The sequence below is a fragment of the Rhinopithecus roxellana genome, chromosome 15 (genome assembly GCF_007565055.1).
Source record: "Rhinopithecus roxellana isolate Shanxi Qingling chromosome 15, ASM756505v1, whole genome shotgun sequence".
In the NCBI taxonomy this organism is placed as follows: Eukaryota; Metazoa; Chordata; class Mammalia; order Primates; family Cercopithecidae; genus Rhinopithecus; species Rhinopithecus roxellana.
The window spans coordinates 91,290,857-91,311,754 of record NC_044563.1 but is presented as its reverse complement, the minus strand read 5'-3'; the positions used below and the strand labels follow the sequence as shown (position 1 = coordinate 91,311,754).

General features: G+C 48.9%; 1 protein-coding gene across 3 annotated transcripts in view; it reads left to right on the top strand.

Annotated features, from left to right (window-relative positions):
• Positions 1 to 20,898, top strand: part of GALNT18 (polypeptide N-acetylgalactosaminyltransferase 18) — a 360,974-nt gene that overhangs the window by 162,213 nt on the left and 177,863 nt on the right. For all 3 annotated transcript variants that reach the window (XM_010364608.2, XM_010364609.2, XM_010364610.2), the window contains exon 2: positions 13,267 to 13,459. In XM_010364608.2, coding sequence (XP_010362910.2) covers positions 13,267 to 13,459 — 193 coding nt within the window. The remainder of the gene's footprint in view (positions 1 to 13,266; positions 13,460 to 20,898) is intronic.

Genomic DNA, 20,898 nt, shown 5'->3' with positions numbered 1-20,898 from the left:
AGCCACACACTGAATGTACTGAGAGCCAAGACTAGGAAGCCCCTCCTCTACAGCTGTGATTCTCAGAGTGGGGACTGTGGACCAGCAGACTTAGCATCCTCTCGTAACTTACTAGAAATGCACAATCTCAGACCTCCCCTCAGACTGCTGAATGAGAAACTCTGGGGTGGGACCCCATGATCTGTAATCTAACTGCCCTCTGGGTGAAGTCTGATGCTTGCTGCTATTCCTACAGCACCCCGCTTCCCATTAAGACCAGAAGAAAGAAACTGGAAACAGGCACGCCTCCTGGGAGAGGCTGTTTGAGACAGGGGAGCACTTGATAGAGTAATATTACAGAAGAAAGGCACACGCGATTTTTGCAGCTTCATTCAGGCTGCAGGTTTCCCAAAGCAAGGACTCTTGCAGCAGGGCCTTGAAAGGAGTCACGGCTGCAGCAGGCGTCTGGCGTTGTGCTGGGCTACAGGCTGTCCTACTGGCAAAGGGCCACACTGCTTTCTCTCTGTCTGGCCCAGCTGTTCCCATCTGCATGTCTGTGTCAGGGAAGCATGCCTCTTTAACATTAGCAGGGTTGGTCTGGCTTGTTCATTCCAGTAGATTGATGTGTGGAAACACTGGGAACACTGTTTTATGTGTGAACAGTGTAGTGTATATTTAGAAGTCTGGGTGTCAGCTCCAGGCTGTCAGCTCGGTGGCAGGTGGGGGAGGGGGATAATGGTATGTGCTTCAAAGTTTATTATATCTCTCCTAGGCAGAATTCTAGCTTTAAAGGATTGTTTTAAAGTAGCAAGTAATGGCACATATAAATTCTGGTTCCTAAGATACAGACATTTGTCACTCTCTAAAATGAGTTTTTTTACATGTACTTTATATAGTTGGCACGGAGTGTAAAAACTTGACCCTTTAATAGCAGCTTTCATTCTGCATAATTTCTAATCAAGGCTATTTCCACTTCTGTGAGTGTGTGTGCACATGCTGAGCCCTGCTGCTCCTACCTGCACCAGCCATCCCAACTGCGCACTCAGACACACCCAGGCCCAGAAGTCCCCCTTGCAGGGGAGGAAAGACACAGCAGTGCCAGCCCGTCAGGAGTGGAGTGGGATTTTTCTGACTGAGAGAGATCATCCTGTAATATCTGGACAAAGCTTGCAGAGTCAGATGTCTTCCTGTCCTTCCTGCCATGTCAGCCCAGACTGAACTAACTCTGGTCTTTTGCTGGCACCTACCACCCTTCCTGAGTCTAGCCCACGTAGCTGGAGTTGCCTTCCCTAACTCTTGCCAGTAGCTCCCAGGGTGCAGGGCCAAATTCCTCTATCCCTGGCTGTCTTAATCCATTTTGCATTGCTATAAAAGAATACTTGAGACTGGGTAGTTTATAAAGAAAAACAATTTTAACATTTTTTCTCAGAGGGTTCTGTATCCTCCTCCCCGAATGAAAGCAACAACAAACTACTGATAGAACTGTCACTTTAGGGAGTTTTGAAAGCCACACTTAGAGTAGCCAGATACCAACACCTAAGTCCAAAGAACAGTAGCAGGAAGCCAGCTGGACACTGTAATGATTCCATCTGTGTGGGTCAGGAAGAAACAGGGAGGCAGGAGGGCGACTGCCTCAGTCCCTGCCTTGCACCATCTAAGGCTCTCCTTTCTTCCTCATTAGTGAGTGCATGAGGGAGGAAATGCCAAAAGGCCTTCAAAGTCAGGGAGGAGTAGGCAGAGATAAGGCCCCTCCACAGCTCATGGCCACCTGCAGCCCTCAGGTGCACTGCACCTTTGGAGAACCTGGATGACAGCCCCGTCCAGATTGTACAGGGTATGTTCACACTCAGTGAGTGTTGGGGTGGACAGAGCCATTTTGCTCAGAGTAGTGTTGGACATGGTAGGCTCTTTACAAATGTCAGCTATTGGTGTTTTGCCTCACTATAACCCTGTGAATGAAGTATTAGAATCTCTTTTTAATAGATGGGAAAAGCCACACAATGATTGGACTCTTGCTATGGCAGCAGAATAATGGTTCCCCAAAGATGTATACATCCTAATCCCTGGAACCTGTGAATATGTTACCTTACATGGCAAAAGGGAACTAAGGTTGCATATGGAATTAAAGTTGTGAATTCAGCTGACTTTTAAAGATGGAGAGTAGCCTGGATTGCCCAGGTGGGCCTAATGCAACCATAGGGGTCCTTGATGTGGCAGAGGGGGCTGAAGAGAAGATCAGAGTGCTGCAGTGTGGGATGGACTTGACCCACTGTGGTGGACTTTGAAGATGGAGGAAGAGGCCATGAGCCAAGGGATGCAGGCAGCCTCTGGAAACTGGGAAGGGCATGGAAACAGAATCTCTCCTCCAGAGCTTCCAGAAAGGAGCATGGTCCTCCCAACACGTCGATTATAGCCTGGTGAGACCCCATCAGACTTCTTACTTTCACAACTGTAAGATAGTACATTTGCATTGTCAAGCTACTAAGTTTGTGATGGTTTGCTACAGTGCCATAGGAAACTATTAACACACTTTACCACATATCTGATGGTTTGCTAAGCACTTTCCTGGTGTTCATCATATCACTTAATCTTTGCAACAAGCTTAGACATAGAAATTATTATCCCCATTCAACAGATGAGCAAGCCGAGCTTCAGAGAGGTTTAAGAGCTTGATGAGGGTCACATAGCCAATCTAGGGCAGAGCTGCCTCCAGAGCTCCTCAGTCTGGTGGGCTCAGCCCCTAATGAAGTCTACACTCGGCCTTGCAGTGGAGCATCTCTCTGGATGGCAGACCCCACCCTACTTTGGGCTGAGGCATCCTGAAGAAGCCTCTCTTCTTCCCTGCAACACTGTTCAGGTGCCAGAGGAAGCCATCCTGGATTTGCCTTTGCCATGCTGAATAACGTCCTCGTGCATAGGATTTTAATAGTGTTGGACCTGAGACTGTCAGGGCTCCTTCCTCCAGATTAGTTCCAAGCTCTTTGCTGTCAGATTCCACTTTGTTCTTTTGGCAGCTCTGAGGATTCCAGGGAGAGAAAGCCTAATTGTGGGGGCCATTGGCAAAAGACCTTTGACTCATGTTTGAATGCAACTCTAGAAACAGAGAAGAAGGGAAGCCCTCCACTCAACAGAATAGTGCATTTACTTAACATTATTCGGGTGCTTGACATATTAAAGGATGTTTTCAAAAATCTGAAAATTGTCCTTTGGGAGCCTAATCACAAGCAGAGGCATAACATCTTGCTTTGCTGGATATAAGAAGAGTGCCGCTATGATGTGCCGAAGTGCCCCTTCTCTCTCAAGTAAAACACAAACACTGGCTCCACCTTACGAAGAGAAACAGGGCTCAGGGAGCTGGGGATTTGCCCAGTGTTGGAGATGAGGGTAGGCTGAGGCTTCCTGTCTCCCAGACCAGCCGGCTTTCCACAGGTCTCAGTGCCTGGCTTTGGCTGGGACCAGGCACAAAGGCTGGGATTTGGATCTCAAGGCTGGGTGTTTGGAAGACGGGGGAGGGCAGGTCCGCCGGCTGTGAAGGCGACGCAGCAGATGGCAAGCTGAAGGCAGCCGAGGCTGAACGCTGCTGTTCCGGCTGTTTATGATGTGACCTCTCTGCGTGGTGGTGTGAGACCTGCCCTCATTAGCAGTGCTCGGGTGAACTGGGCTTTGATGCTCTGCAAGCATGGTCTGGGCTTCTCGGGCAAGGCCCAAGCATCAAGCTCTTTAGTGGGAATAATGGTGACTTCTCACCATTGGAAGTCAGCGAGCAGGAGTTTACTGAAAGCCGACAAGAGAAATGTACATTTCTGAACATTCAATTAGCCCTCTTCTTTTTAACCCAAAATAAAGCATGCAACAAGGCACTGCAGGAGTAGAAAAGTTTTTTGAAAAACCATTGAATTGTACATTTAAAATGGGTGAGTTTTATGGTACATAAATTATACCTCAATAAAGCTGTTTTTAAAGTGAGGAGTGGAAGAAAAGGAAAATATTCTTTATGAATTCTTATCTGGGATATTCAGCAATGCTTGCTGCATTATTTGATGCTTAGCCTTCATCTTTCCCAAAGCCGACCTCACAGGGACTGTTTATAGCAGCCTGACAGTCTGTTTTCATCTCACAAGTGAAGAAAGCGAAGGCTTGAAGGGACTCTGGGTCTTTCCCAAAGGGAGGGAATAGCAGACCCAGAAGTGGGGAGAGAAGGGGTCCCCAGTACACTCTGGGAGGAGGACCAGGAGACAGGACCATCTGGGTTTGTACCCCAAGTGCACTTCAGACACAGAGGGTCTCGGGGCCCACGGCAGGCAGATACCTGGCACCCCAACCTGCCTGTCCTAGTTTCTCCTGCCTCCTTTCACTGGGTTCTAGATCTCATCACCAAACAACCAGAGCTTTGCTATGAGCATGGCCTGAGGGCGGAAACAGAAAGCAGTGGCTACAGAACTGGCTGCAGGGCAAAAGCTAGCCCCCGCTCCCCACCCACCCTCAAAGCCTTCTCAGCGATCCCCTCTCCCTGAGGGAGGGACACAGTAAACAGAGTAAACCACAAGAAACAAGAAGGCTCCAGTGGTTTCCTGGGAACACCTCCCTAAAGGTGCTCAACCTGAGGGACAGGAAGCAGAGCTGCTGCTTTCAGAAGTGCACAGACCAGCTTGGGCAGCAGGCCAGGGGTCCTCAGCCAGGTAAGCTGCATCCTGGGTGGCTCTGTCTGACCCCTTGGCAGGACTTGACCATTCCTGTGGCCCAGCCTTGAGGTGGGAGCCCTAAACCACTTTGACCTCCAGCAGCAACCATGCCATTTGACTCCTCCAATTCCCTTGTCCTCCAATCCAAGGAGCATATATGAGTACTAGATTCTTGCCTAGGAAGAGGTCTGGGCTACAGCCTCTCCTGCAGTTCCTCCAAAAAGCCACCGGCTCCTCAGAATTTCTATCTCCAGCAATGGCAAGAGCTGGCAAAATAACTCAACTTCAGCAGAAGGGGATCTCCAGGGATCTGGTCCTAGAAGGTGAGGCAGTCCAACCTAGAGAGGGCTGGGCAGCATTACAATACCGCTTTCACTCTGAAGCCCATTTCCTCTCCACTCCATTGTGCAATCTCAGTACCACTGCAGTTTTGGAGCATGAGCCAGTGGGGCCAGCACTTTGTTTGGGCTGCCCACTGAAGCAGAACTCTTCATGCAGGAATTCCTACTTTCAGCATCAGTAGCTTCAGGAACTTCAAAAGCCTTGGCAGGGCCTCCAGATGTGCTCCTCTTGCTTGGCCAGTTACCCCACGCACAACGCTCAGAGCTGTGGCTTTTGTTGCATTCATTGCTCAAAGCTTTGCAAGCTCTTTCCTGCCCCACTTCCCACCTGTCTCCATGAATTAGCATGGACCTGCCAGGATGTATCTGTAAGCTCCACTCTTATCAATGGGCTGTGTGTCAGGCACTGTGGGCATTATCACTGAGACCACATTATGGCATTTCCCAGGTGCCCTATGTAATCGTTGGTAGAACTTTATGAAAAACAGGTCATGCACAATAAGGACTGGGCATGACCGTGGGGAAGCAAATGACCTGAGTGGGTCTCCAGAAACCCATCGCTGTCATTCACAGGGGCCCATCTAGGAAGGACCCAAGCAAGTGGTAGTCAAAATATACTTGGCACACAACTGGCAAGGGACAGTACTAACCAATTGACAGGAATGCTCAACACTGCCTAGAGCAGGGTCCTAGGGCTCTTGGCTGGGTCTTTGAGTTGCCGATTGGTGAAAAGAACTGGAGCGTTCCAAGAAAAGGGCCAGAGCACCTGGGGTTGCAGGGGGGCCCTGGAGGTATTCTAGGCGGCAGCTGTTTGCTACTGCTAGGAAGGTATTTCAATAGTTTAACAACAAGTATGAACCAGTACAGACCAAGTGAATAGCCTCCTGGGGACTAAAGTTTCTCCAGTCCTCAAGTCAGACAACACGTCTTGGCGCATTAATTTGCAGGTAGGGCTGTGGTCAGGGCTGTGAGCTCAGCGATAAGCCCCTTAACGTCTCCAGCTGCAGTTTTCTCTCATCTATGATGGGATTGATTAAACATACATTCTAGGAGAGGTAGGGGCAGTGCAGTGGAATTGGGGTACACTGGACTAGGGAATCAGCTCCAGGGATAAAGTTTTTAGAGTAGACACCCAAGATCAGCCTGCAGTTGGACCCCAAATAATGCACTTGCCATTCTGTGGTTTGTTTGTGTTGTTTGAGACAGGGTCTTGCTCTGTTAGGCTGGAGTGCAGCGGCAAAGCTCACTGCAGCCTCGACCTCCTGGGCTCAAGTGATCCTCCTGCCTCAACCTCCTGAGTATCTGGGGCTACAGGTGTACACCACCATACTCGGCTAATTTTTGTATCTTTAGTAGAGATGGGGTTACCCAGGCTGATCTTAAACTCCTGGGCTCAAGCAATATGCCCACCTTGGCCTCCCAAAGTGCCAGGTTTACAGGCATGAGTCACTGCACCCAGTACCACTTTAAAGAGTACCTTTTTGTGATGCTTACCATGCTGGACTTTGGAACGCTTGCTTGTAGGTTCAGAAACTATTTCCAAATAATAACGCTAATCCCAAGGCTTTCAGTCTTGCAGTCTTCACTGTGGTTCTTCCTGCCCCTGTCCATGGGCTACCCTCAGCCTGCTGAGGCTCTGGATGCTCTGGGTCTGGCTTCTTGGTTTCAGATCTGTACAGCCACCTGTCCAGCAGCCTTGAGCCCCACAGACTGCTCTTTCCTCCTTCTGCATCCTAGTCCTTTTTGGCCTCTACTTTGGGGTGTACTGCCCTGGAGTGAGCTTGAGGATCATACTTATTCTTCAATTCAAGCATCCTTTCCTTTAGGAAGCCTTCCCTCTGCCGCATTTCCCCTCACCTACAGGGACCCAATGGCATCTTATACACCCTTGATCAGAGCATTGATTACATTCTCTATGTGTTTGCTCTTCCCACTAAGTTGGATGCTATATGAGGATAGGGAACACATCTGAGTAATCTTAATATTTCAATACCCAAGCAATAAGCTTGGCATAGAATAAACTTGCTTAAATATTCATTGCTTAGCTGATAAAAGGGGCTAACACCCTTTGTGGGCAAAGCTGACAGTGAGTTCCAAGGCTCCGCAAACAAGGGAAGCACAGCCATCATGGAGCCTCTCTGAATAGGGCCAGCCAAGCTGCAGCTCCCTGCACCCTGGGGATGAGCAGGAATGACTGCTGGCTGGGTCCCTCAGGGAGAATTTCAATGTCAACAATGAGGAAGGAGTCAGCCTGTTTGCCTGTTAATGTCAGAAATGTCATGCTTTGCACAGACCCATCAACTGTACCTTTCTCTTCAAGGGTAGAGTGATTAGTGTCCTCTGGAGGGAATCCTCCCTTCAAGGCTTGATGGTGAGGATTTCTGTAACAAGCACCTTGGAGACTGAGGAGACTCAGGAGGGAAGACAGGTATCAACATGTCTGCCAGAGCTCTGGGGACACCGTGGGCTGGGTTTCAAGGAAGGAAGAGAACTCCTGGCTTGACTCTCTGGCTCTCTGTGGCTCTGTGGTTTGAGCTGGACACTTCCTGAGGGCATCTTAGGTCAGTTTTCTAGAGTCTGTGGGTCTTTCCACCTCATTGCCCTTTGTGCCTGGGTTTCTGGGAGGAGGGATTTTTGGACCCTTCAGTGGAGTCTTTTTGATTCTGAGCCTTTCTTGGTGAGATTTGAAAGACAGACAGAGAGAGGCAAGAAGAAGACACAGCCTCCTTCTCTCCCTGCCTCCCTCTTTATCTTCCTTCTCCCTATATTTCGGGGTAATTACTCCATGCACAGTCCTATTCTGGATGCTTGGGAGAGAAGTCCAGTAATTCTCCAGTATAAGAAATTTACAGAGGAGTCCTGGGAGAGCAGTGGAGATTGCTTATCACTGACCATATTTTGTGGAACTACCTGAAAAGCTCTTAAGCATGCCCTGTCAGTCTGTGTAACTGTGCACAATCATTTGCTTAAGTGAACTGGGGAGGAATTAACCAGACACAGCTGGAATTTGCCCTGGCCATGCCTTCACTGGCTTTGTGCTCCTACCTGCTGGCACAGGACTGCAGTCCCCTTTCCACTCCCTCTGAAAGTTTTGGGGAATCTCTAGTAGGCAGGGGGCTTTCTGACTCCCACCACGACCCACTGCTAATGCCCTATTTGTTCATTTTACTGGTATTGGTTGAGTACCTACTAGGTGCCAGATGCTGTTCTGAGTCTGAGGGACTCAACAGAGAACAAAGCAAATCCCTGACCTCACAGAGCCATGTTCCGGTCAGGGAAACAAACAACAAGCCAAATGAATGGAGACTGTATTAGTCTGTTCTCATGCTGCTGAAAAAGACGTAAGTGAGACTGGGTAATTTATAAAGAAAAGGAGGCTTAATGAACTCACAGTTTCACAAAGCTGGGGAGGACTCACAACCATGGTGGAAGGTGAAGGAGGAGCAAAAGCATGTCTTACATGGCGACAGGTAAGAAAGAGTGTGCAGGGAAGCTCCCCTTTATAAAACAATCAGATCTCTTGAGGCTTATTCACTATCATGAGAACAGCACGGGAAAGACCTGCCCCCATGATTCAATTACCTCTACCAGGTCCCTTCCACAACATATGGGAATTATGGGAGCTACAATTCAACATGAGATTTGGGTGGGGACACAGCCAAACCATATCACAGACTATATATGTAAAAACTGGGGAGAGGGCTGGATGTTCAGGATAGGGCTTGCTGAGAAAGCGACTTTTGAGTAAAGACATAGAAGTGAGGGAACTGGCCAGAAGGATGTGCAGGGAAATGCTGGAGCTGAGGCACCCAGGTGAGATGTGCCTGGTGAGTCTGATGAGTGGCTGGTGTTGCTGGAAAGGAGAAAACCAGGGGCAGAGATGGGAGGTGAGCGCTGGGCCTTGCAGGCGTTTAACAAGAAGGCGGTGGAAGGCCCTTGGAGGGTTCTGATCAGAGAAGGACACGGCATGGTAATGTTTCCCCTGGCCCGGGGGTCTCCTCAGGCCCCACTGGGGGCTCCCCAACCTACCCTAATCACATCATTCCTTTCCTTCCACCTTCCCTGACTCAAGCACTGCTTGGGCCCCAAGCGTGGCTGTCTGGTGAAGCAGCCCCTTCACTTTCCCTTTCATCCTATTTCTCCTTGGGGCCCAGACAAGTACTCAGGGCTGGGTGAGGGCAGGGGGTGAGTAACAGCTTCTGTGTTGTGCTCAGAATCCTCCAAATACTCTCTTCCACACACTCTGGCTTTGCAGCTCACAGAGTTCATTGTGCCCTGCTCAATCTCTGCCTTAAATGGGCCCTCCTGGGGAGTCCTCAGTCCCTGGAGATGTGCTTCTCTTAAGTCACCTCATCAGTTGGTCAGACATGCCCAGGTAGGTCTGAATCTTTGCAGGGGCTTCAGCCGGAGTCCACTCCTGGAAGGTGCCTCATCCCTAGATGTCAGACATCAGAGGGTCTGAGTATCACCAGATGTGCCAGACACCCCAGAACCCCTGTGGAGGACCCAGCCCAGACACTTCTCTGAGGCCTCTTTGCCTATCCCCCTTATGTCAAAGATGGTCCCGTTTGCTGGATGACCATATAGGCCTGCTTTCTCACTGGAGACAGGAGTGGAGTCTAGGTCTGGTTAAGCATAGACCACTTGTCTGTGGACATGGAGAGCCTTCATGTGGGGCTGGATGGCATCAGCATCTTCCAGAGCTGGAGACCTTGGCAAGGTCACCTTCCCATCTGAACTCCAGCGGTCCGATAGGGCTGTGGGCTTCGTGGGGGCTTCAGCAATGTTTATGGAGAGCTTACTATGTGCTAGGCACTGTGCCAGGCTCCTTACCTGGCCATCTCATTTATCCTCACAAATGTTCCGTGAGGAAGGCACTATTATTATCAACCCCATTTTCCAGAAGACGAAACTGAGGCTCGGTGAGGTGGACCAAACTGGCAAATGGTAGAGCTGGAGGATAAACACTAGGATTCTGACTCCACAGCCAGTGTTCTTAACCAAATTCTTTGGAAGTAAAGAAAAATTAAATAGAGTTCAGAGAGGCAAGGCCTCCTTACCTCAGGAGAGTCAACTCTAAGGTACAGGGCAGACAGGGCTGGGGAAAGTTTCAGGGGTGGCACACTTTTTTTTTTTTTTTTTAAAGAATCAGATAGTATTTTCAGATTCTCAGGTCATATCATCTCTGTCATACATACTCAGCTCTGCTCTTCAGCTCCAAAGAGAATATGTTAACAAGTGGATGTGACTGTGTTGTAATAAAACTTTATTTACAAAAACAAGTGGTGGCCCTTGGACCATGGTTTGCCACTCCTGGTGTAGAGAAAAGAATGTGGAGTTTGGAGAAGCCAAGCCTTTATTCGATGTCACTGACACACTGGGTGGCCTTTTCACTTTTGGTTTCATCATGTCTAATCACTATGGGTTACTTATTAACTGATGTATTTTGAAATGATCGATTGAGTCCCTTGTAAGAAGCAGTTACTGTGCTAGGAGCTGGCAATCCAGCAGGGATCAAGTCAGATGTGGTCCTGCTCTGTGGAGTTGCACCAGTGAGGAGGAAGAGAGGCAACATTCAATAAGGAAATAACCTATCGTGGTGCTTGACTCTTGGCAGAAATCCAACAAATATTAGATCTTTCCTGCTGTAGGCCCCCCCACCTCATCTTTCAGGACTCACTGGCTTTGAGTTTGTCATCATTCTTGCCCATACTGAGTGACAAGGTAGGAGCATGTGGTGTCACCAGGACTTTAATATGTTTATGACATTATTATGCAATGCAGGCCTAATTTTAGATCATACTTTTCCATTAACTGATCTCATTTTACTTGGTAATATCCATTTAGATATTCGAGAGCAATAAAACTACATTTCTTTTAAATATTATATGATTCAGTTGGTTCACTGATTTAGATTTTTACTACCCCCCATTCCAAATGAATGAGTCATACATCTTTTTAGAGATAACAAGGACCTTCAAGATCATGCATGCTTGTGCTACCCTTCAAGCATGCCTAGTAGGGGAGAAGAATGAGCAAGTTCGGGGATGGAACTTTGTGCAGGCCGCTGCAATCCTGACAGTGCTGTGTCTTAGAAGTGTTTGCATAGTTTGCATTTTATTCTTCAATATATCCTAATCTGTTTAATTTTCTGACTTTGCTTTTACGTCTTTAAGGAGAATCAGTCACCGAGATGGTATGCCATGTTTGTCTTTGTATTTCACGTACGTTAGCAGCCCATTGCCATGTAGAGGCTGTATAGCATAGTGGGGTGACCACTGCCTGGGGAGAGTCTTCCCAGGAATGAAATCCAGCTACTACACTTCCTTCTGTGTGAACCTGGGCAAGTTTTTTATTCTCTCTGTGCCTCACTTTCTTTATATATAAAATGAAGATGACAACAATTCCTACCCTATAGGGTGAGATGAGTTGATAAGAGAAAATGCTGGCTCATGGTAGGAGTGAGCACTCTGCAAGTGTTAGCTCTGATGGTTATCCCAGGAGTTACAGGGGTGTCCCATTTGGAGGACGTGGCCTGGAGAGGTACCTTATGCATGTGCACCCAGTGAGTTTAGCACCTGGGAGTTCATTTACAGATCTTTTTGCAACTCACACACTGAGATTTCTGGCATCTCTGCTTTCAGGATCATGGGCTTGCTAAGTCCCCTTCTACTCTTGATAGCCTCTGCCTGCTTCCGGTGATGGAGGCTTCCTGCCACTGGAGCACCCCTTCCATGGTAGGAGGAGCCTGTGTTTTGGCAGGCTCTCCCTTTTGTTCCCAGGCAGTCTCCTCTCTTCCAGATGGGCTTTCAGGAGAGCATCACGAGTGGAGGTGGCAGTTGATAGCCCCAAGCTCTCCAGCCTGGAAGACCTCAGAACGCTAGCCCCTTGCCCATCTCCAGCCTGTACCTAGGTGTGCCATGCACCCATTGGCTCCATACAGGTCAACGAGGGGATGTGGGCAGGTGTCCCAAGCCTGCCTCTCCTGCCTATCTCTCCTGTCCCTGACCCGCTTCTGTTTTTTCTGGTCACTGTCTCATTCCAGGCTCCTGGCTCCATCTCTTACTTCCCTCATGAATTTGTGAGCATAGAAGGCCCTGTCCAGTGGGCTTGCCATCTCTGTCCAATTTCTCTGATTTCTGACCTCAAATGATTCACCTGATGACCTGTCCCAGGGAACTAATTCCAAAGTCCTGGACTATCAGCCTATGTCCTGGTAAGATCTATCTTTTAGCTCCCATAAAAGAGAGATTTCAATAACCTTCCCTTGCTATAATAACCCTAACTGCCATTGGCTGTGCACTTGTTCTGAGACATAAACTGATCTAAATGCTTTATACACTTTATTTAATGGAATCCTCACAATCTCTGGAGGGTGGTTGGGTATTATCATCTTCGCATTCTAGGTGGGAGGGTTTGGGCCTTGGGAGGTTGACTGTGCTATGGTCACGTAGCCAGTACGTGGTGGAGCAGTGACTGGAATCCATGACGGTGTGACTTCAAGGTCTCTGCTCTTACCGTTAGTGATTCCCCTCCATTTTTCTGGGACATTCCTGGGAAACCACACGCTAGCCTTGAGCTGCCTCCACCAAGTCCACCAGGGCTCCCATGAGCAGGGCCCAGAGCGTAGGGCAGGCTGGGTGTGGCTTTACTGTCACCTGTTTCATGGATCCGCTATTCTGGTGGGCAGTGTCCAGAAACAGCAGGAGGCAGTCTGGCTGGGGTGCTGACAGTCAGGCGAATGTCACGTGGTGCACCAGGCAACTCACTGCAGGACCAGACGGTGAAAAGAGAGGGAGAAGGGCTGGCAAGAACTGGGTGGAGGAGTAGACTCCCAGCTTGGGTGCCTCAATGTGGGGTGGGCTCAGGAATTGCAGGAAATGGGGGTACAAGCTAGGGACAGAGAAGCAGATGCCCAGTTTGAGGGCTGGGGCCAACATCTCTGGCAGGGAGGCAGACTGGGGAAAAAGGGGGTTTTGACTTGAAGCCATGGGGCATCAGGGTCACATCCATTAGCTTCTCAGCAGACCTTGTCAGGTGTATTTCTCAATCTCCTGTGCCTGGTGGTTGTGGGTTAGATGAATGCATGGATTCATGGATGAATGGGTCTTTGGAAAGCATGAAAACCCAAGTCAGCCGCGACCCCTGAAAGAAGGGGCTAAGATTGTTTTACCAAAGGCTGTTTGTGAGGAAGGGAAAGGGATTGTCACGGCACATGCAGGGGTGCACTCTGACCCACTGTGTCCTGTTCCTTCTTTCTCCAGAGGCTCCTGCCAAGCCTGAGGAGGCAGAGGCTGAGCCCTTCACAGACTCCTCTCTATTTGCACGCTGGGGCCAGGAGCTCAGCCCCGAAGGCCGGCGTGTGGCCCTGAAGCAGTTCCAGTACTACGGCTACAATGCCTACCTCAGCGACCGCCTGCCCCTGGACCGACCCCTGCCTGACCTCAGACCCAGTGGGTGAGCAGAGTCAGTGACCGGGACCTTGTCGACCTGACTGTGGGGAGATGGGGTCTCCAGAGTGCTGGGAACAGAGCCAGGACTGGGCGCCTGGATTCCTGGGTCCCTTTCCTGCTTCAACCAGGGCCTGTCCCCTTGGCTTGCATTAGGCAAGTCACTCTCCTCTTCCCTCAGCCTCAATTTCTCCATTAGCTGAGTAGGGGCAAAGCTTTCTTCCAGTAGAGATTTTGAGGATTAACAACTTAATTTACTCCTTAAGGGCACTAGAGTCATCTCACATTCCTGTTAATATGTCATTTTAACCCAATTAGTTGCATTTTTATGAATAATCTTTTTTCTATAAATTAGTTTTTAAAGTACATCCATCTTGTGGGGCTAACAAGTCGTTACATCTAACAGAGAAGTCTGTCTTGACTTCTCTCTTTGTTACAGAAGGATGTTCCTTTAAGGTTCAGTGAGAATTCTTATTACTCCCAATTATTAAAAATATGGGCACGTACCTCAGCTGAGAAAATCTCATTAATTTTTGTGAGCTCCCCCCACAGTGTTTTCCCCTCTTTCTCCTCATTTTTACATTTTTTTTTTAAAGCTGCAAACCATGGTGAGCTTATATCTGGAGTCTTTGAGAAAGGTCTTGCTGCTAGGTTTGCAGACTGTGTTCTTTTAGGGAGAAGATCCAGTTCAGCTCCACAGATATTCATCAAACACCTGCTATATACTGTATACTTGGGTATGGTTGGTTGTGGCTCAGGGAGAACTGGACTGGGCTAGGATGAAAGAGCAGCTGAGGATGTCCAAAGGGAGAGAAGAATATGCTTTCACTTGCAGGTCATTTATTAAGCACTTCTGTGCCAGCATAATCTAGGTACAGGGATGATACGGTTTGGCTGTGTCTCCACCCAAATCTCATCTTGGATTATGGTTCCCATAATCCCCACGTGTTGTGGGAGGGACCAGGTAGGAGGTAACTGAATCATGGGGGTAGTTTCCCCCATACTGTTCCCGTGATAGTGAGTAAGTTCTCGTGAGATCTGATGGTTTTATAAGTATCTGACATTTTCCCTGCTGGCTCTCATTCTCTCTCCTGCCACCCTGTGAAGAGGTGCCTTCCACCATGATTGTAAGTTTCCTGAGGCCTCCCAGACATGTGGAACTATGAGTCAATTGAAACTCTTTCCTTTATAAATGACCCAATCAGAGGTATTTCTTCATAGCAGCATGAGAATGGACTAACACAAGGGACAAAGCAGTGAACAAAACATACAGAAACCCCTGCTTCACAGAGCTGGCATTCTAGTTGGGTGGAGACAGAGAGTAAACAGAACAAAGAAGTCAAATATGTAGTATGTTAGATGGTGGTGAGTGCTGTGGAGAAATATAAAGTCGGAGAGAGAGACACCTGGGACAAGAGTGGGGAGTTGCAATTTTTCCTCACTAAGAGGTGACATTTGAGCACCTCACTAAGAGGTGACATTTGAGCAAAGACCTGGAGGAGAAGAGGAAGCAAGCCATGGGGGTACTGTTGGAGGATGGGGGGAGAACCTTTCAGGCAGAGGAAGTGACAAGTGCAAAGGCCCCGAGGCAGAAGCATGCATGCCATGTTGTGTTTGAAGAAGAGGAAGGAGGCCCCTGTGGCTGGAACGAGGTGTGCAAGGGGGCAGTAGTTGGAGATGAGGCCAGAGGAGCAACAGGAAGCAGATCATTAGGGCAATGGTTCTCAACCTTGCTGCACATTCTGCTGCACATCAGGAGAATCTTAAAAAACAATCCTGATGCGAAGGCCACACCCCAGACCAATTAGATAACTGTTTCTGGGGGTGGGGGGGCACTCAGCTTCAGTATTGTTTAGAGCTCCTGGGTGATTCCGATGTGCAGTCAAGGAGAATCCCAGGAGAAGGGCTTCATAGGCTTTTGCAAGGAGTGTGGCATTTACTCTGTGAGACAGAGATCCGTGGGAAGGGCTTGAGCAGATTACCAATATGCTCTGATTGTCACTTGCAAAGGTGCCTCTGGCTGCTATGCTGAAAACAGACTGAAGGGGCAAGGCTGGGAGCATGGAGACCAGTTAGGAGGCTTCCAGGTGAGAGGCGGTGGTGGCTTGGACAATGATGGCATCAGGGGAGGTGCTGAGATGGGGTTGGATTTTGGAAATATCCTGAAGGTGACCTCAGCTAAGTGCCACAGGGCCTCAGTCCACAGAGGAGCTGCAGAGACCACTCCTGGGGCTGGAGAGGAGCTGGTCTGATTGGGGGGGTGGCGCATAGGGGCTCTGGAGAAGGGGTAATCAGAAATAGGGCCCTCTAGTTCCTGCAGGGGACTTGGCCATGACCTCGGCCAGAAGAAGAGCCGTGGACTTTTCAGTCAATCTGATACAAAACACAGGCACAGCTCAATACATATTTGTTCAAAATCAAAGGGAAAATGAAAAGGAAGCCAAGGAAAGGGTAGATTTTACAGATTGTCACCTGGTTATAACAACAACTGGGATTCACACAGTGCTGGACGTGCCGATAGTACCTTCCCATTTGGACCACGTCAACACTGCAGTGAAGGTACACCAGGCAATGGTAGATTCTTCCCATTTGAGTTGAGGAAAACAGAAGAGCAGAAAGAGTGTTGTCTGAGGTCACACAGTAAGATAAGCAGCTGAGCTGAGCCTTGAACCCATGTCTTAGATGCCGGATCGTGGCTTTGACATCGGCCTAGCACTGTTTATTTTGACTGTGCACAATGCTGCGCAATAAGAGCCCAGGTGGGAGCCCTTCATCTTTGACTGAGAGAAGTGCCCACCCACTCTCACCTGTGGGAGGAATTTGCCTGAGAGAGGGAGGAACTTTGAAGGACTTTAGGTGGGCAGAATTCTGCAGTTTTCTCCTGAGCTGCTGGAGAGGAGCAATCGTCCTTATAGAAATACCTTCCCTCTGCACAGAACTTTACAGTCTGTGGAGCTTCCACACCTCCCCCGTGGCACCAAGCAACTTCTGTCAGCCCCTTTTTCTAGAGAGAAAAACATAATCTCTGATAAAAGGCAGAGCAGAGCCTCCTCGCTCCTCAGGGAGGGCTCTGTGAAAGTGGCTTTAACAACGGAGGGTTCTCTTTGCACATGTACTTGGAAGGCTCTGTCTAGCTCTATTTCAGCTCACATGCCAGACGCACGCCTAGGATTGGAGAGCTGTTGGTGAACCACACAAAACAAGTATGTGCTTAGGTAAAACAGTGCCTCCCTTTGTCTGTTAATTTCCATAAAAACATCCCTGCCTTGTAACAAGGCCATTGCTTGGCTCATCCTGCTTAATTCATTTTGGAAACATCTTTTCAAAATTTTACTCTTATCCTATTTCAAACGACACTGGCAAACATTTATATAGGATGAGCCATGTTTTCAGGCATATGTTTGTCACTTAATTTATAAGAACTCCTTGAGTCTTCACAGTAAAACCTTCTGAGGTAGGTCCTATGATTAGCCTCCATCTTACAGAAGAGGAAACTGAGGCATGGGGAGATGATATCTCCTGCCCAAGGTCACTAGTGGCGGAGCTGGGGCAGGTGGTCTGGCAACGGAATTTGGCATGTAACCACTGTCCTACACTGCCTTGAGGGGTCCATTTGTGTCACTCTAATGGGAGCGGCAGGCCCACTTTAGCAATAAAGCAGTGAGCATTTACTGATCAGTTTTGGAAGAAGGAAGGTTGGCGTCTACATGTTGGAAAAAACTGTTTTAGTGAACATGAAACCAAGGCTTGTTGCCAAGGCTTAGGATGATGCCTGGGCTCTGGCTAATGTTGGGATTTGGACTGAGAGACTGGGTCAGCATGTGGAGAGGAAGCCCACAGTCACTGCAGTCTCGGGAAGATTCATGCTGTGTGGCTCTTGCCATAGCCGGAGTCCCTGTGCCTCTTGTGAATTCTGGTTTGCTCTTCGAGACTTCTGTCCCTGCTGCTTGTGTTGTGTACTTTGCTCTTGGTATTCTTGGCTCTACTCTTCCAAATTCTAACCCTGATGTTATTCTTGGCTTCCTTCCTGGATCAGAAAGTGAGTGTTCAGAATCCTGCCCACCCTCCTTTCTCTCACCTCTAGCTAGTCAGTTACTTTGTCTCCTTTTTTTCTTGGTGCTGAAAGATGTAATCTGACCCAGCTTGTCATGTGGCTTAGATAGGACCACACTGTGCTCAGTGCCTTATACACAAGACAGGACACAAGTAGAAGGAAAAACATCGGTCTAGCCAGTTGCTAGGCCCATTTATTTTTTCATCCAGCCAACATTTACTGAGCACGCATTGTGTGCCAGACACTCAACAAAGCACCAGACGGATATCTCCTGGAGTTTACACTGAGATGGGAACCCAGACAGAGGTGATGGGAGGGCGAGGTAGTCACAAAGTCTGCTGACCATTTCCCAGCCTCCATGGCGGGGAGGACTTGTCCTCGCAGGCTTTTAGTAAGGCAGGGGCCTGGACGTGATGGCCACAGAAGCCCTGTCCCTCTGGTGCCTCTGTGGCAGGGAGGCAGGGCCTGGAGGGTGGCATCTGCAAGGCACCTCCCTGTACCGACTCCCCTGGGGAGAGCTGTTTTAACAGTCCAGACTCTAGAGAGACATCTGGGATCTTTGAACTTTGGGGGTTCCTGGCTTCATGGATAGGCAGAATAATGGCATCCCAAAGATTTCCACATCCTAATCCCCCACACCTATGAATATGTAACAGGCATAGGAAGTGCACAGTTTTTCCAACCTCATCTACACAAAGAGGGGACAAACTTCCTCAAGCATCCAGACCCCTTGGCTCCTGGAGAAATCAAAATGCCATTCATCCTCCTTGTGGTGTTGCAGTAGCAGTAGAGCAGACCCCTCAGCCATCCAGGTGGGAAGACCTGGGGGAAGCAGGACACTTCAGACTCCTCTGGTGAAGCCTCCCGGACCTTATCCATGGGGAGCCTTGGCCAGGGCTGGGCAGGGGTTCACTTGCTTCCTTCCTGGTCTGGGAAGATACCTAGTCTCAGGGTTGAAGGGCAGAAAGGCTTCATCCCAGCCTGGCTGGACCCAGCTCCATCCCTCATAGCCCCAGCTGCAGGCTCCAGATGTCCTGTGGCTCTCTCTGTGTGCTTCCTCCTGCCTCTCGGTGTCCACCCTCTTTCTCCTTATTGGTAGGCTCCAAAATAATCTAGGAGGGGCAAGAAGAGAAAAAGGAAACATCAAGTTTCAATTGGGGTGTGGACTACAGAGGCGTACACAGGTCAAAACTCATTGAACTATACACTGAAGCTCTGTGCATTTTACCGTGTGTAAGTGAAACATCATTCCTTTTTGAAAAATGGAGATGTGAGAAAATGACTGAGGAAGTCCTTTGCCCAAGGGGTGGAGAGGTAGGAGGAGGGGACATCTTTTGGGAGGTCACTGAGAAGATGGGTGTGAGTTGTGGAGAAGGAGGATGGTGCAGGGTTGAAGTGAGCTAGCCAATGTCAGATGGTTCGGAAAGGTGGGCTTCCCACCCTAGTGACAGCCAGGCCAGGCAGGTGGCACATGTGTGCTCTCCAGTTCTGCAGCTTTGGCCTCAGACTCATGTCACATTCTTTTCTCCAAGAAGTGACTGTCTCCAAACAAGGGGCACAGGAAAGTCTAAGGGATCATGGGTGTGGGTAGGAGAAGTGGGGGCTCCGGTCTCAAGCTCCAGGGTTGTGTTTCCATGGCAACTCTATGGCCGCCCTCCAAGGCAGCTCAGGGCAAAGACTCTGGCAGGCCCTGCCTCCTGCCTCTTGCCAGCAGATCTTCAGAGGCTCCTGAGCCTTATCAATAATGACTTTGCCCTCTTCTCACCAGTGTCCCTTGAGGCCCACGTCCCTCCCTCCCAGGGGTTAGGATACACTTGCTCTTGGGTTTGACAGGTGGGTTAGGGCTTGGGGTTAGGACATGAGGGGTTGGCAAAGGGGGTCAGAATATGTTCTGCAGCCCTAGGTGGGGGCAACTGGGACAGATCCACACACAGGCTCACAAAAGAACCCTGGGTCTGGAGCTGGAGATAATCCTTTGTGAGCATCAAAGTGATAAGGAGCAGCACAGGACTATAGCAAAGAGAGAATACAGCCCAGAGTCAGGGGCACTGGTCTGTCTGGGAGCAGGTTAGGGACCATCTCATGGGGCTGTGAGTGTTCGGTGAGCAAGGTTGTTTTAACAGTCCAGACTCTAGAGAGACATCTGGGTTCTTTGAACTTTGGGGGTCCTGGCTTCATGGGTAGGCAGAATAATGGCCTCCTAGAGAGGTACACATCCTAATCCCCCACATCTATGAGTATATAATGTTACACGGCAAGGGGGAATTATGGTTGCATATGGAAGGAAGGTAGCTGATCAGATGGCTTTAAACTAAGGAGGTTTTCCTGGATTCATTGTCTGGGTCCGGTCTAACCACAAGGGCACTTAAAAGTGGAAGAGGTAGGCAAAATATCAACAAGAACTGGCAATTTGAGAGACTTGAGTGGCCACTGATGGCTTTGAAGATGGGAGAGAGTCACGAGGGAAGGAACGTGAGCAGCCTTGAGTTGCTGGAAAAAGCACGAAAATGGGTCTTCCCAAGAGCCTCCAGAAAGGAATGCAGTGCTGCACACCCCAGTTCCAGCCCAGCAAGACCTGTGTTGGACTTCTGACTTCCAGCACTATGAGATGATAAATTTGTGTTGTTTTAAGCCACCAAGTTTGTAATCATTTGTTACAGTGATTAGTATTACAGCATTAGTATTAGGAAACCAAGACAGTATACAGCCGGATCCTAGCGCCAGAAAGGCTCTATGGCTGGTTAATGCTGTCGCTCTATTAAAGTTCATAACAATAATTTTAAAACAGAGGCACTGCGTTTTCCTTTTGCACTAGGCCCCACAAATTCTGTAGCTGGTAGTGGGGGAGGAGGGAGATGGCTCCAGCAGGAGCAGGTAGGCTGTGAGTGCTGGACCGTCCCAGAGTTGCTGCGCATGAGCGAATGACTCACAAGCCGTCACCTGCTCACTTCCTGTGTGCCAGGTTCTATGCAAACGCTTAACATCCACTTTCCTATTTAACTTCATCCTCACGTGCCTCTGGGGTTGTTATTATTATTCCGATTTTATAAAGGGAATACTGAACATTCACAAGGTTAGGAAACTTGTTCAAATTCTCACAGGTGCTATGTAGCAGAGCCAGTATTTTTATACAGGTCTGATGATTGCAGGACACTACTTTAGCACCTTGCCCTGCCCAGCCCTGCCCAGGTGAGCTTTTCTAGTTTGGGATCTTGTCTTTGTGGAGGAGACCCAGAGTCCTATGGACAATGTGTTCTCCATGAAGGCAGCTTAAGGACAAAGGGTTAAAGTAAACATTCTTAATCATGATTTTGCTATTGGGTTGAACATGCTAACTGTACAAACACAGTTAGGGGAAAACACTCTTTAACTAAAGCGCTTTGGAAAATACT